Source organism: Glandiceps talaboti, chromosome 8 (genome assembly GCF_964340395.1).
Source record: "Glandiceps talaboti chromosome 8, keGlaTala1.1, whole genome shotgun sequence".
Taxonomy (NCBI): domain Eukaryota; kingdom Metazoa; phylum Hemichordata; class Enteropneusta; family Spengelidae; genus Glandiceps; species Glandiceps talaboti.
Genome location: NC_135556.1, coordinates 2,364,187 through 2,380,000, shown reverse-complemented (window position 1 = coordinate 2,380,000; position 15,814 = coordinate 2,364,187). Strand labels below are relative to the sequence as shown.

Sequence of the window (15,814 nt, the reverse complement as noted above, 5' to 3'; positions counted from 1 at the left end):
CCATTAGCAATATGCAAGTTAGGGCTAAACAAAATGATATTTCATTTCACCAAAACTTTTGGGTGAAATGTCTGTAGGAATATTTAGGCCAGATGAGTACAGAAATTATTGTTTTATTGATCTCATTAACCATTAAAAATTTATGGGGTACTTAACATAATGTAACAATTGTGTGTGAATGGCACTGGAATTAATCTCTGCTTGAGGTTGCTTGGTAACATTGTCTTATATCTAACTTTAGCACAGAACTACAGGTTCAAGGTAAAATGCTTGTCTGTCTGTCTGTCTGTCTGTCAGTCTTGTAGATGGTGATGGTGATCTTGGTATTGAGCTTTACCTCTCAAACTACTGGGGATGAAATCAGGTTCTGATTCTGAAAGTGTTAGTGTGCAAATTGTGAGTGTGTCATACTTAATGTAATTGGCCCTAGCAACCATGACCATGCTCCCTTAGCAACAACCAAATGGCAGTATATTTTGATTAAATAACAACATCATCTGGTGGGCAAGTGAGTAAACATTCAAACAATGTATGCAAATATCCCTAGCAACCGTGACCACACCATGGCAACAGTCAAACAATGGTGCATTTCACAAAAAATTAAGGTAACATCAGGGAATCCATAGACAAGTGAACGACCATTCAAAAAATGTCTACAAATATGTCTAGCAACATGACCATGCCCATCGCAACAGCCAAATGACCATATATATATTGCAGAGATTACAACAGGGTTGGATAGGCAACTGAATAATCATTCAGCAAATGAACACCTATACCTAGCATGGCTCAGTATGTGGGTGAATATTGATAAAAACTGTACAGTTGTGCTACAACGCCATTGGCACTATTTTTTTAGTAGAGGTGATTGTTATGAAAATGTTCACAACTAGCAACTATTTTTGCAGGCACAAATCATTGTCACATGGTCAAGAATGCATATCCAGTATTACACTTTAGGATTTCACTTCTTTCAGTAGTAACTTCTTTTATTCCTATGCCACATGTTTGTCACATGGTAGTCACATGATCAGGGACACAGGGTGTAATTCATTGTCCTATCATGACATCTGATAATATACCAATGTCCCCCCCCCCCCCTTGTAATATTTGGTAGACAACCTCCCTAGAGTCAATCAATCAGCAAACCATAAAACAAAGTGCCATTCATATTAAAAACAAACTGTTGATGTGATATGGTGTGTTTTCTTGTTGAACCCACCTGATATTTGTCTTTTGAACTTGGGTTTTTGGGTTATCATCCATGGTATTTCTATGACAGCAATCCTTAAACCAATATTCTTTGATATTTGCATGCTGCAGGTGATAATGGACAAACACATGTTCCTGTTACTTCTATGCTGACTGCAGCCACTTCTGCTATATCTTTACAAAAGAAAGGTTCATCGAATCCTAAACAGACTGGTACTGGTTCTCTCCTCTACTGATACCATCTCCTTAACAAATCTGTCCCAACAAAGTACAATACATGACTTTCTAATACAAAAATGTTTGTTTTTTTCTGCAATTTTGGTGATGTGTCATTTCAATATTTACCTTTACACTATTAGTATATATCTGTAATCAAATTGTTACAGTACAGAAACCATTCATTTAAAAATACAAATTATTTTCAAATACATGTATCTCAGTGTATTTTTAACATGATAACACAAATACAGAACATTGTGTCAAAGATTCATACACAATTAAGTTCTCTTCTTCCACTTTTGACTGAAAAACAGACATGTGGAAGACAAAAAGTTGAAGAGAACTTTTGTATGAATCTTAGCATTTCCATGATGAACATACATAGTATAATATTTGAAAGAGTCACAATTAGAAATTAATAAATGATTTTTATTAGTACAACTGAACTGATAAAGTGCAGTAGTGCTATAGGCATGGTAAAGTGTCTGTCTGTCTGTGTGTGTGTGTGTGTGTGTAAACAACTTAAAGTCAAAAACCACTGGATCGATTGCCATGATATTTGGTGGGTGTCTTGTTGGGAAATTGTTCAAATCAAAATGATCTTACGACATGGGTCAAAAAATGTAATTTTTGGTCAAAAAACTTCTGAATTTTGGTGGGAACATTCTTAAGGGTGTTTAGATTAAGAATTGCTCACGACATGATGATCCCATCAGTGATATGCAAATTCGGTCTAAAAATGTGTCTTTTTGGTCAAAAATCTGTAATTCCAAACTACTGAGCAGATTGGGCTGAAATTTAATAGGGGTGGATCTCGGGGTGTACAGGTGAATATAAAGCATATAATTATATAATCATCTCATCCGTGATATGCAAATTTAATAATTGTAAAAATGTGATTTTGGTCAAAAACTTATATCTCAAAAATTGTTTCTAGAAGTGTAATTCTGCAGATTTTCTTCAAAACGTATTGACACAATTGGCCCTAGCAACCATGACCATGCCCTTAGCAACAACCAAATCGCAGTATACTTTGGTTAAATAAGTACATCATCTGGTAGGCAACTTAAAGTCAAAAACCACAGGACCGAATGCCATGATATTTGGTGGATGTATTACGTTGGATGTCTAGTTGGGAAATTGTTCAAATTAAAATGATCTTACTAGTGATACCACTGGTGTGTGATGTGGGTAAAAAAAAATGTGATTTTTTGTCAAAAAACTTAAACTCCAAAACTGCTTGGCAGATCGATCTGAAATTTGGTTGGAACGTTCTTGGAGGTGTTTAGATTAAGAATTGTGTATGACATGATGAACCCATTAGTGATATGCAAATTAGGTATAAAATGTGTCTTTTTGGTCATAAATTTTTAATTCCAAAACTACTGAGCAGATTAGGCTGAAATTTGGCTGGGACATTCTTCAGAGTGTTTATACTAAGATTTGTTCATGATCCCATCAGTGATATGTAAATTAGGTCTAAAATCTCAATTTTGGTCAAAAACATGTATCTTGAAACTGCATGCTGAATGGGTTGAAACTTGGTGGGGATGTTTCTGGAGGTATTATTCTGCAGTTTTTGTTGAAAACATTTCAACACAATTGGCCCTAGCAACCATGACCATGTCCTTAGCAACAATGAAATAATGTATATTACAAAGATAACAGGGATGGATAGGTAAGTGACTAAAGATTAAAAAAATGTATGCAAATATGCCTAGCAACAGGTCTATGCCCATAGCAACAGCCAAATACAGTTGTGCTACAATGCCATTGGAGCTATTTTATAATGTAGCTATAACCTATTTTTGCATTTCTTATAAATGTCATTACATACGAGGAGAAAAGCAAGTACATATTGCCACAACAGATGGTTACTTGGTTGCTTCTCCTGCCACACAAACATTTTACATTTAGAAACCTGAGGTTATTGAGTTATCCAGTATTGATAATCCACATTGTGAAGTATTTGTCATTATCAGTGATGTTGAAAGCCAATCAAAGCAGTTGAAGTGTTGATGTAGTGGCAGAAATGCCAACTGTCGTCTTTTAACTTGCATTGGATACGAGATATGACTCACAATAATGAATTATCATACCACATACTTGTGTAATTATATCTTGGTTATTTTGTTTGAACACATGTGTTCAATTTACATAATGCAGGTGACAAACAAGCTTCTTGTACAGTTTCTAGTGGAACAGTTACCCCAATGAGTGCAAAGTCTCGTCGCAAAGCCTATCAAGGTACCAAACAGTCAGGTATATTTCAAGGCATCAATTTGTGGTTTTGTTCACCTAACCATACTCTTAGTATTAAAGTCACATACTCTTGATGTAATAGATGTTCATAGTCACTATTATAAAATGTAGTAGGTTCATAAAGTCATAGTAATATAGACATGACATTGGTTTGCCTGGATTTTATTGGACAGTATGTAATATTGGTTTGAAAATGATGCTGTCCTGTACACATATCAGGGGACAGGCTAGTTGTCAGCAATAGCACTAAGTATGGGGAAATGTCCTAATTAGGCCTAATCAAAAAAAGATTGTGTGGTTCCAATTATGCTCAATTTTAAAATAGGTGGGGTAGGTAGATTTTTCATTTTATTTTATTATATTTTTTTTTTTCATGTGTTTTGCATTGTTTTCCAAATGGTCTCTGTGTTATTTATTTCTTCCTATCAGATGTACAGCCATTACAGATTGGAAGAACAGTTTTATATTGACTTTTTAAGTCAATGTCAGAGTCTCGAATACATAAAAAAAGTTTAGGGTTGACAGTGAAAAAACTAGGTTGGGTTGGGTAACCGGAACCAAACAATTATTTTTTTAGGCCTTATAAATTGCATTCACATGGTAGGGGGAAAAGAGAGATGATTAGGAATTACCATCAAGTAACAGTCACATGGTTACGAATAGAAAGATCAATAATTACCATCATATGACAGCCATGAAAAGGAATAGAGAGATCAACAACAATTACCATCAGGTGACAGTCGCATGATCAGGAATAGAACAATTAGAAACAATGACCATTAGGTGACAGTCACATAGCCAGGGATAGAGAGATCAACAACAATTACCATCAGGTGATAGTCACATGATCAGGAACAGATAGATCAATGGGAATTAGCATCAGGTGACAGTCACATGGCCAGGGACAGAGAGATCAACAACAATTACCATCAGGTTACTTCTCTTGGTCAGGAATAGAGAAAAAACATAAAAATATGGACCTACCATCATGTAGATATTGTTATCTTCACAGGAATTTATAATATTATGGTTGCCAGTGGTTGAAAAAATACACTTGTTACTTGATTTCACATTTTAGGCTGCAGGTAATTGCAGAGGTATACAAATCCTACTAAAACACTTCTTGCAGTCAGCTGCTGACACAAAACTTGAATAGTTTAATACAGTTGTATATCTTATGAGTTGTAAGCAGTTAAACAATTTGTCAACCCCAAGGAGAATCATTCCAGCACCATTGTCATTTTCTGTGTTTAATGATTATAAAGATACAGATTACTTTATTGTAATACTCATATTAACATTAGAAATTGACATTTAGAAAACTAATATTCAAAATTATTAATATCATAAAACCTTATTCCTATTTATTAGTAACATTTTTATTCTTTATATATGACATATCCTTTGAATTATAGTGTTTAACTTTCTCAAACAAACCACAGTCATTTATGATTAATAATGAGTCTCCATAATGCCTATAATTACACTTGAATAAATAACACTTCTTTTCCACAGTCATCATTTTGTTGATATGCAATATATCATTTTCTTGTTTTGTTTGTCAGAAAAGTTGACATGCTGTTTTTGGGGGAAATGATGACATGTCAGAGAGTATTCTAATGTAACCATGCAACACAACACATCCTAAGATAACATGTGTATAAATTACAATTAATGCATGAACAAATCCACTTCTATCCCTCTAACAGGTGACAAGTCAAGAACCTCTAGTTCAACTACATGGTATACAAAGAGTGCCCTTAAACTTCCTCTCCCAGCCTTTGTCATGTTAGAAGAAAAGGCCAGTTCCGAGTCAGACCTCAGTAAAATCGGTAGACCTCGCCATCGACTTAATCATGATTCCAGAATCACAAGTAGTTCAGATAAAATATTCAATGGTATTTACGTCATCTAGTTTCCATCACAGCCATCACCATCACAGTGTTCATACTAACTCTAATATTAACTTGTAGTGATTAACTATCACCATTAACCTGTACATATACAGCTGCATGCAAAGGTAGAAATCTTTTAGTGAAATAGACATAGAGCATTATAGACCATCACTATATGTCATAGGCATTATAGACCATCACTATATGTCATAGACATTATAGACTATCACTATATGTCATGAGCATTATAGACCATCACTATATGTCATAGGCATTTAATATAGACTATCACTATATGTCATAGACATTATAGACTATCACTATATGTCATAGGCATTTAATATAGACTATCACTATATGTCATAGACATTATAGACTATCACTATATGTCATAGGCATTATAGACTATCACTATATGTCATAGACATTATAGACCATCACTATATGTCATAGACATTATAGACCATCACTATATGTCATAGACATTATAGACTATCACTATATGTCATAGACATTATAGACTATCACTATATGTCATAGGCATTATAGACTATCACTCTATGTCATAGGCATTATAGACCAGTATATGTCATAGGCATTATAGACCATCACTATATGTCATAGGCATTATAGACTATCACTATATGTCATAGGCATTATAGACCAGTATATGTCATAGACATTATAGACTATCACTATATGTCATAGACATTATAGACTATCACTATATGTCATAGGCATTATAGACTATCACTATACCGGTATGTCATGGGCATTATAGACCATCAGTATATGTCATAGGCATTATAGACCATCACTATATGTCATAGACATTATAGACTATCACTATATGTCATAGGCATTATAGACTATCACTATATGTCATAGGCATTATTGACTATCACTATATGTCATAGACATTATAGACTATCACTATATGTCATAGACATTATAGACTATCAGTATATGTCCTAGACATTATAGACAATCACTATATGTCATAGACATTATAGACCATCACTATATGTCATAGACATTATAGACCATCACTATATGTCATAGACATTATAGACTATCACTATATGTCATAGACATTATAGACCATCACTATATGTCATAGACATTATAGACTATCACTATATGTCATAGGCATTATAGACCATCACTATATGTCATAGGCATTATAGACTACCACTATATGTCATAGGCATTATAGACCATCACTATATGTCATAGACATTATAGACTATCACTATATGTCATAGGCATTTAATATAGACTATCACTATATGTCATAGACATTATAGACTATCACTTTATGTCATAGACATTATAGACTATCACTGTATGTCATAGACATTATAGACCATCACTATATGTCATAGACATTATAGACCATCACTATATGTCATAGACATTATAGACCATCACTATATGTCAGGCATTATAGACCATCACTATATGTCATAGACATTATAGACCATCACTATATGTCATAGGCATTATAGACTATCAGTATATGTCATAGGCACACTAAATCCTTTGGCTGGTCTTTCTTTGATTGCTATCTGTTGATGTCATTCAAGACATTTAATACGTCAAATTTGTCTGTACTTTATTTATAATTAAATGTTGTAGAGTGCCACATATAAAATGTGTGTGTTTATACTAATACTCATTTGCTATTGTAGTTTTTGGAACCAAACTGATAGCTGCTACTTAGTCTGTATGCTTATAAAGATAATAGTATTACATCTAGAGTTCACAATTGAATTTGAAGCCTTGCCTCTAAACATTGAAAGAACTCAGGAAATCGTCAATCTCACATTTCAAAATTGAAAGCAAAGCTTTTTATAAACTTTGACCAGTATATTGGCTTAATCATAGTACTCTTTCACAGAAAGGAAATATGTTGGTACTAAAGTTGTCTGAGTATTACAAAATAAACCTCCTGTCTTTGAGTTGTCACAAACTACGTACTATTAGAACCCCATGCAAAAAAAGTTACCAATTTAAGAAAGAGTTGACCAAATTCCACAATATTATGACTTATCTCTCTTGACAACAGTTTGCAGGATACACTCTACATCAAATCTGAGATATGTATATAGCTGTATTGGATACTGTCCTGTAGACATTGTGTTTTCAGTACTTATAAAAGTGTCAAGTTTTGTTTGTAGTACTGTCATTAATAGTAGCAGGTACACTCTACTCACACACCTCAACTGTATAATTGCTGTCATTAATAGTAGCAGGTACACTCTACTCACACACCTCAACTGTATAATTGCTGTCATTAATAGTGGCAGGTACACTCTACTCACACACCTCAACTGTATAATTGCTGTCATTAATAGTGGCAGGTACACTCTACTCACACACCTCAACTGTATAATTGCTGTCATTAATAGTGGCAGGTACACTCTACTCACACACCTCAACTGTATAATTGCTGTCATTAATAGTGGCAGGTACACTCTACTCACACACCTCAACTGTATAATTGCTGTCATTAATAGTGGCAGGTACACTCTACTCACACACCTCAACTGTACAATTGCTGTCATTAATAGTGGCAGGTACACTCTACTCACACACCTCAACTGTATAATTGCTGTCATTAATAGTGGCAGGTACACTCTACTCACACACCTCAACTGTATAATTGCTGTCATTAATAGTGGCAGGTACACTCTACTCACACACCTCAACTGTACAATTGCTGTCATTAATAGTGGCAGGTACACTCTACTCACACACCTCAACTGTATAATTGCTGTCATTAATAGTGGCAGGTACACTCTACTCACACACCTCAACTGTATAATTGCTGTCATTAATAGTGGCAGGTACACTCTACTCACACACCTCAACTGTATAATTGCTGTCATTAATAGTGGCAGGTACACTCTACTCACACACCTCAACTGTATAATTGCTGTCATTAATAGTGGCAGGTACACTCTACTCACACACCTCAACTGTATAATTGCTGTCATTAATAGTGGCAGGTACACTCTACTCACACACCTCAACTGTACAATTGCTGTCATTAATAGTGGCAGGTACACTCTACTCACACACCTCAACTGTATAATTGCTGTCATTAATAGTGGCAGGTACACTCTACTCACACACCTCAACTGTATAATTGCTGTCATTAATAGTGGCAGGTACACTCTACTCACACACCTCAACTGTATAATTGCTGTCATTAATAGTGGCAGGTACACTCTACTCACACACCTCAACTGTACAATTGCTGTCATTAATAGTGGCAGGTACACTCTACTCACACACCTCAACTGTATAATTGCTGTCATTAATAGTGGCAGGTACACTCTACTCACACACCTCAACTGTATAATTGCTGTCATTAATAGTGGCAGGTACACTCTACTCACACACCTCAACTGTATAATTGCTGTCATTAATAGTGGCAGGTACACTCTACTCACACACCTCAACTGTATAATTGCTGTCATTAATAGTGGCAGGTACACTCTACTCACACACCTCAACTGTATAATTGCTGTCATTAATAGTGGCAGGTACACTCTACTCACACACCTCAACTGTATAATTGCTGTCATTAATAGTGGCAGGTACACTCTACTCACACACCTCAACTGTACAATTGCTGTCATTAATAGTGGCAGGTACACTCTACTCACACACCTCAACTGTATAATTGCTGTCATTAATAGTGGCAGGTACACTCTACTCACACACCTCAACTGTATAATTGCTGTCATTAATAGTGGCAGGTACACTCTACTCACACACCTCAACTGTACAATTGCTGTCATTAATAGTGGCAGGTACACTCTACTCACACACCTCAACTGTATAATTGCTGTCATTAATAGTGGCAGGTACACTCTACTCACACACCTCAACTGTATAATTGCTGTCATTAATAGTGGCAGGTACACTCTACTCACACACCTCAACTGTATAATTGCTGTCATTAATAGTGGCAGGTACACTCTACTCACACACCTCAACTGTATAATTGCTGTCATTAATAGTGGCAGGTACACTCTACTCACACACCTCAACTGTATAATTGCTGTCATTAATAGTGGCAGGTACACTCTACTCACACACCTCAACTGTATAATTGCTGTCATTAATAGTGGCAGGTACACTCTACTCACACACCTCAACTGTATAATTGCTGTCATTAATAGTGGCAGGTACACTCTACTCACACACCTCAACTGTACAATTGCTGTCATTAATAGTGGCAGGTACACTCTACTCACACACCTCAACTGTATAATTGCTGTCATTAATAGTGGCAGGTACACTCTACTCACACACCTCAACTGTATAATTGTTTATGTATTAGATCCAGTAATTATAAATATGATGTTATATTACATTCATAATGTTAAAATATCCGCAACATGAAAAGTAGGTCATGACAATTATCTCTGAGTTGTTACAGGTAAAGGACATGGCTGTCATTGCTGCATAATTTCCTTGCTTACACAAGAATTAATCTTCCAAAATACATTACCTTGTCTTTAAATTAGATGCATGTACTTCCTAATCAATGAACTATTTTATGATATAGTTTGTTTTATTGTGATTGAATGGTTTATCTACTTTGTAAGTTTTTGCCTTGAACCATTCTTGGTAGGTGAAAAGATTGATTCTTGACAAGTTGTAAACTCTAGCTTAGAACTCAATGTTGTAAAGTTTACACACTACTTCATGTAATTAGACCAATTCATTTTAAGGGCTGATGTGTTGCCCTGCTAAGTTACAACATACAAGTTTATAACTGACTTATTTGTATACAGTATCTTTCCACAGAGGTTGTCAGTCAGTGAGGAAGGTTGTCTAGGAATGCCACTGTACTGCCGTGTAACAGTCAGTGAGGAAGGTTGTCTAGGAATGCCACTGTACTGCCGTGTAACAGTCAGTGAGGAGGGTTGTCTAGGAATGCCACTGTACTGCCGTGTAACAGTCGGTGAGGAAGGTTGTCTAGGAATGCCACTGTACTGCCGTGTAACAGTCGGTGAGGAAGGTTGTCTAGGAATGCCACTGTACTGCCGTGTAACAGTCAGTGAGGAAGGTTGTCTAGGAATTCCACTGTACTGCCGTGTAACAGTCAGTGAGGAAGGTTGTCTAGGAATTCCACTGTACTGCCGTGTAACAGTCAGTGAGGAAGGTTGTCTAGGAATGCCACTGTACTGCCGTGTAACAGTCAGTGAGGAAGGTTGTCTAGGAATTCCACTGTACTGCCGTGTAACAGTCAGTGAGGAAGGTTGTCTAGGAATGCCACTGTATTGCCATGTAACAGTCAGTGAGGAAGGTTGTCTAGGAATGCCACTGTACTGCCGTGTAACAGTCAGTGAGGAAGGTTGTCTAGGAATTCCACTGTACTGCCGTGTAACAGTCGGTGAGGAAGGTTGTCTAGGAATGCCACTGTACTGCCGTGTAACAGTCAGTGAGGAAGGTTGTCTAGGAATTCCACTGTACTGCCGTGTAACAGTCAGTGAGGAAGGTTGTCTAGGAATGCCACTGTATTGCCATGTAACAGTCAGTGAGGAAGGTTGTCTAGGAATGCCACTGTACTGCCGTGTAACAGTCGGTGAGGAAGGTTGTCTAGGAATGCCACTGTACTGCCGTGTAACAGTCAGTGAGGAAGGTTGTCTAGGAATGCCACTGTACTGCAGTGTAACAGTCAGTGAGGAAGGTTGTCTAGGAATGCCACTGTACTGCCGTGTAACAGTCAGTGAGGAAGGTTGTCTAGGAATGCCACTGTACTGCCGTGTAACAGTCAGTGAGGAAGGTTGTCTAGGAATGTCACTGTACTGCAGTGTAACAGTCAGTGAGGAAGGTTGTCTAGGAATGCCACTGTACTGCCATGTAACAGTCAGTGAGGAAGGTTGTCTAGGAATGCCACTGTACTGCAGTGTAACAGTCAGTGAGGAAGGTTGTCTAGGAATGCCACTGTATTGCCATGTAACAGTCAGTGAGGAAGGTTGTCTAGGAATGCCACTGTACTGCCATGTAACAGTCAGTGAGGAAGGTTGTCTAGGAATGCCACTGTACTGCCGTGTAACAGTCAGTGAGGAAGGTTGTCTAGGAATGCCACTGTACTGCCGTGTAACAGTCAGTGAGGAAGGTTGTCTAGGAATGCCACTGTACTGCAGTGTAACAGTCAGTGAGGAAGGTTGTCTAGGAATGCCACTGTACTGCCATGTAACAGTCAGTGAGGAAGGTTGTCTAGGAATGCCACTGTATTGCCATGTAACAGTCAGTGAGGAAGGTTGTCTAGGAATGCCACTGTACTGCCATGTAACAGTCAGTGAGGAAGGTTGTCTAGGAATGCCACTGTATTGCCATGTAACAGTCAGTGAGGAAGGTTGTCTAGGAATGCCACTGTATTGCCATGTAACAGTCAGTGAGGAAGGTTGTCTAGGAATGCCACTGTACTGCCGTGTAACAGTCAGTGAGGAAGGTTGTCTAGGAATGCCACTGTATTGCCATGTAACAGTCAGTGAGGAAGGTTGTCTAGGAATGCCACTGTACTGCCGTGTAACAGTCAGTGAGGAAGGTTGTCTAGGAATGCCACTGTACTGCCGTGTAACAGTCAGTGAGGAAGGTTGTCTAGGAATGCCACTGTATTGCCGTGTAACAGTCAGTGAGGAAGGTTGTCTAGGAATGCCACTGTACTGCAGTGTAACAGTCAGTGAGGAAGGTTGTCTAGGAATGCCACTGTACTGCCGTGTAACAGTCAGTGAGGAAGGTTGTCTAGGAATGCCACTGTACTGCCGTGTAACAGTCAGTGAGGAAGGTTGTCTAGGAATGCCACTGTACTGCCGTGTAACAGTCAGTGAGGAAGGTTGTCTAGGAATGCCACTGTACTGCCGTGTAACAGTCAGTGAGGAAGGTTGTCTAGGAATGCCACTGTACTGCCGTGTAACAGTCAGTGAGGAAGGTTGTCTAGGAATGCCACTGTACTGCCATGTAACAGTCAGTGAGGAAGGTTGTCTAGGAATGCCACTGTATTGCCATGTAACAGTCAGTGAGGAAGGTTGTCTAGGAATGCCACTGTATTGCCATGTAACAGTCAGTGAGGAAGGTTGTCTAGGAATGCCACTGTACTGCCGTGTAACAGTCAGTGAGGAAGGTTGTCTAGGAATGCCACTGTATTGCCATGTAACAGTGTACTTTATAGCCATCACTGAACTCAAAGTATTAATAATATAACCATGCCCCCCCCCAAAAAAAAGTAATAAATGAGATACTGGTAGTAGTAATAAAACATAATAGACAGAAAGGATAGACTTGTATAATGAAAAATCTTAATATCTTAATGGTGTAAGTTTATAGAAAGAATATATCTCAAATTATATAAATTTTAAACCAAACTTAAAACTTTAATATCAGTTTGAACACTTGATAAACCAAACACCCTGAACACTTGATAAACCAAACACCCTGAACACTTGATAAACCAAACATCCTGATATCGATTTGAACACTTGATAAACCAAACACCCTGATATCGATTTGAACACTTGATAAACCAAACACCCTGATATCATTTTGAACACTTGATAAATAATAATACATTGTACTAGTATATGAAAGTCATTGAAGATAAAAGTGATGAATTTGAATGAGATGTCACAATCTATTGGTCATTAAGTTTTACTCAGTCCTTCAGTTTGCAGTGTGTATTTGTAATGATATCATAACAGATTAGCAGTTATAATCATATGTTGTTTATTTTGCCTCTCTGTGTGTGCAGGTTCACCTAGTACACCGTTGATTGTTGGTAATTTAACCCCAATGGATGTAAACCCACATATAGCCCTTGGTGATTGTGATGAAGATTTACCACCTACCTATTCTATGGTCACAGGTATGTAAACAAATACTTTACACAGCCAACTATAACCAAAGATAAACGTATAACCATATGTTTACATATTGTCAACACCATAACATAACAGAACCTGACATAACACACACGAGTACCAATGAAGTGTATTTGTTGAATGTTCTCTGCAGCCATAGTATCACAAACAAAGTTACATGTTGTAGTGGTGTGATTGTGCATGTGTTTTTGTGTACAACTCAAAGGTATACAATAATGTTTTTGGTTTTGCTGTAGGTGCAGGACCCATTGCATCATCCAAATCACACAGCTCCACATTGGGATCTATTCGGAGAGCACAGGCTTTAAGAGCTGTACAAAGTACATCATCTCTGACTAATATGACATGTCTACCCAGTACTAGTGGTGTGACAAGTACACACACACAAAGACAAATAAGTGAACCTTCAGGAATTTGCATACGTCAAAGACAACAAGCTTCTACCAGCAAGTTTGTGATGGGGGATAGGTACGTAATCTGTTTTTGTACTCTGAAATTGATATGGTCTTATTACATATTAACAGTGAAAGTTCATTGTATTCATCTTACCTTTAGATTAGATTTATCATTCCCCAATATTTTCTTTGTCCAGCCAAGGAAAATACAAGTGATCTAAAGGGTCTTGTCACTATCAGTCTATAAGTCTTCCTAGGTCAAATACAAGTGATCTAAAGGGTCTTGTCACTATCAGTCTATAAGTCTTCGTAGGTCAAATACAAGTGATGTAAGGGGTCTTGTCACTATCAGTCTTCCTAGGTCAAATACAAGTGATCTAAAGGGACTTGTCACTATCAGTCTATAAGTCTTCCTAGGTCAAATACAAGTGATCTAAAGGGACTTGTCACTATCAGTCTTCCTAGGTCAAATACAAGTGATCTAAAGGGACTTGTCACTATCAGTCTATAAGTCTTCCTAGGTCAAATACAAGTGATCTAAAGGGACTTGTCACTATCAGTCTTCCTAGGTCAAATACAAGTGATCTAAAGGGACTTGTCACTATCAGTGTATAAGTCTTCGTAGGTCAAATACAAGTGATGTAAGGGGTCTTGTCACTATCAGTCTATAAGTCTTCCTAGGTCAAATACAAGTGATCTAAAGGGTCTTGTCACTATAAGTCTTCCTAGGTCAAATACAAGTGATCTAAAGGGACTTGTCACTATCAGTCTATAAGTCTTCCTAGGTCAAATACAAGTGATCTAAAGGGACTTGTCACTATCAGTCTATAAGTCTTCCTAGGTCAAATACAAGTGATCTAAAGGGTCTTGTCACTATCAGTCTATAAGTCTTCCTAGGTCAAGAATATTTCCTGTTCAAAGACAATAGCTTGGCTTGTGCATGGTGTGATTTGTTTTCATTGTTTATTGCTGTTATTATTAGTTTGACATATTATGAGTCTTTAATATGTCCCTACATATATATGGATTGATGTGATTTGAAAGGAGTGATTCTGGAGATGTGGATGTGATTTGAAAGGAGTGATCTGGAGATGTGGATGTGATTTGAAAGGAGTGATTCTGGAGATGTGGATGTGATTTGAAAGGAGTGATTCTGAAGATGTGGATGAGATTTGAAAGGAGTGATTCTGGAGATGTGGATGTGATTTGAAAGGAGTGATTCTGGAGATGTGGATGTGATTTGAAAGGAGTGATTGTGGAGATGTGGATGTGATTTGAAAGGAGTGATTCTGGAGATGTGGATGTGATTTGAAAGGAGTGATTCTGGAGATGTGGATGTGATTTGAAAGGAGTGATTCTGGAGATGTGGATGTGATTTGAAAGGAGTGATTCTGGAGATGTGGATGTGATTTGAAAGGAGTGATTCTGGAGATGTGGATGTGATTTGAAAGAAGTGATTCTGGAGATGTGGATGTGATTTGAAAGGAGTGATTCTGGAGATGTGGATGTGATTTGAAAGGAGTGATTCTGGAGATGTGGATGTGATTTGAAAGGAGTGATTCTGGAGATGTGGATGTGATTTGAAAGGAGTGATTCTGGAGATGTGGATGTGATTTGAAAGGAGTGATTCTGGAGATGTGGATGTGATTTGAAAGGAGTGATTCTGGAGATGTGGATGTGATTTGAAAGGAGTGATTCTGGAGATGTGGATGTGATTTGAAAGGAGTGATTCTGGAGATGTGGATGTGATTTGAAAGGAGTGATTGTGGAGATGTGGATGTGATTTGAAAGGAGTGATTCTGGAGATGTGGATGTGATTTGAAAGGAGTGATTCTGGAGATGTGGATGTGATTTGAAAGGAGTGATTCTGGAGATGTGGATGTGATTTGAAAGGAGTGATTCTGGAGATGTGGATGTGATTTGAAAG

General features: G+C 37.4%; 1 protein-coding gene across 2 annotated transcripts in view; it reads left to right on the top strand.

The window, feature by feature from the left end:
- Nucleotides 1–15,814, top strand: part of LOC144439475 (stromal interaction molecule 2-like) — a 115,547-nt gene that overhangs the window by 92,958 nt on the left and 6,775 nt on the right. For both annotated transcript variants that reach the window (XM_078128762.1, XM_078128763.1), the window contains 2 exons: nt 13,363–13,476; nt 13,729–13,960. In XM_078128762.1, the coding sequence (XP_077984888.1) occupies nt 13,363–13,476; nt 13,729–13,960 (346 nt within the window). The remainder of the gene's footprint in view (nt 1–13,362; nt 13,477–13,728; nt 13,961–15,814) is intronic.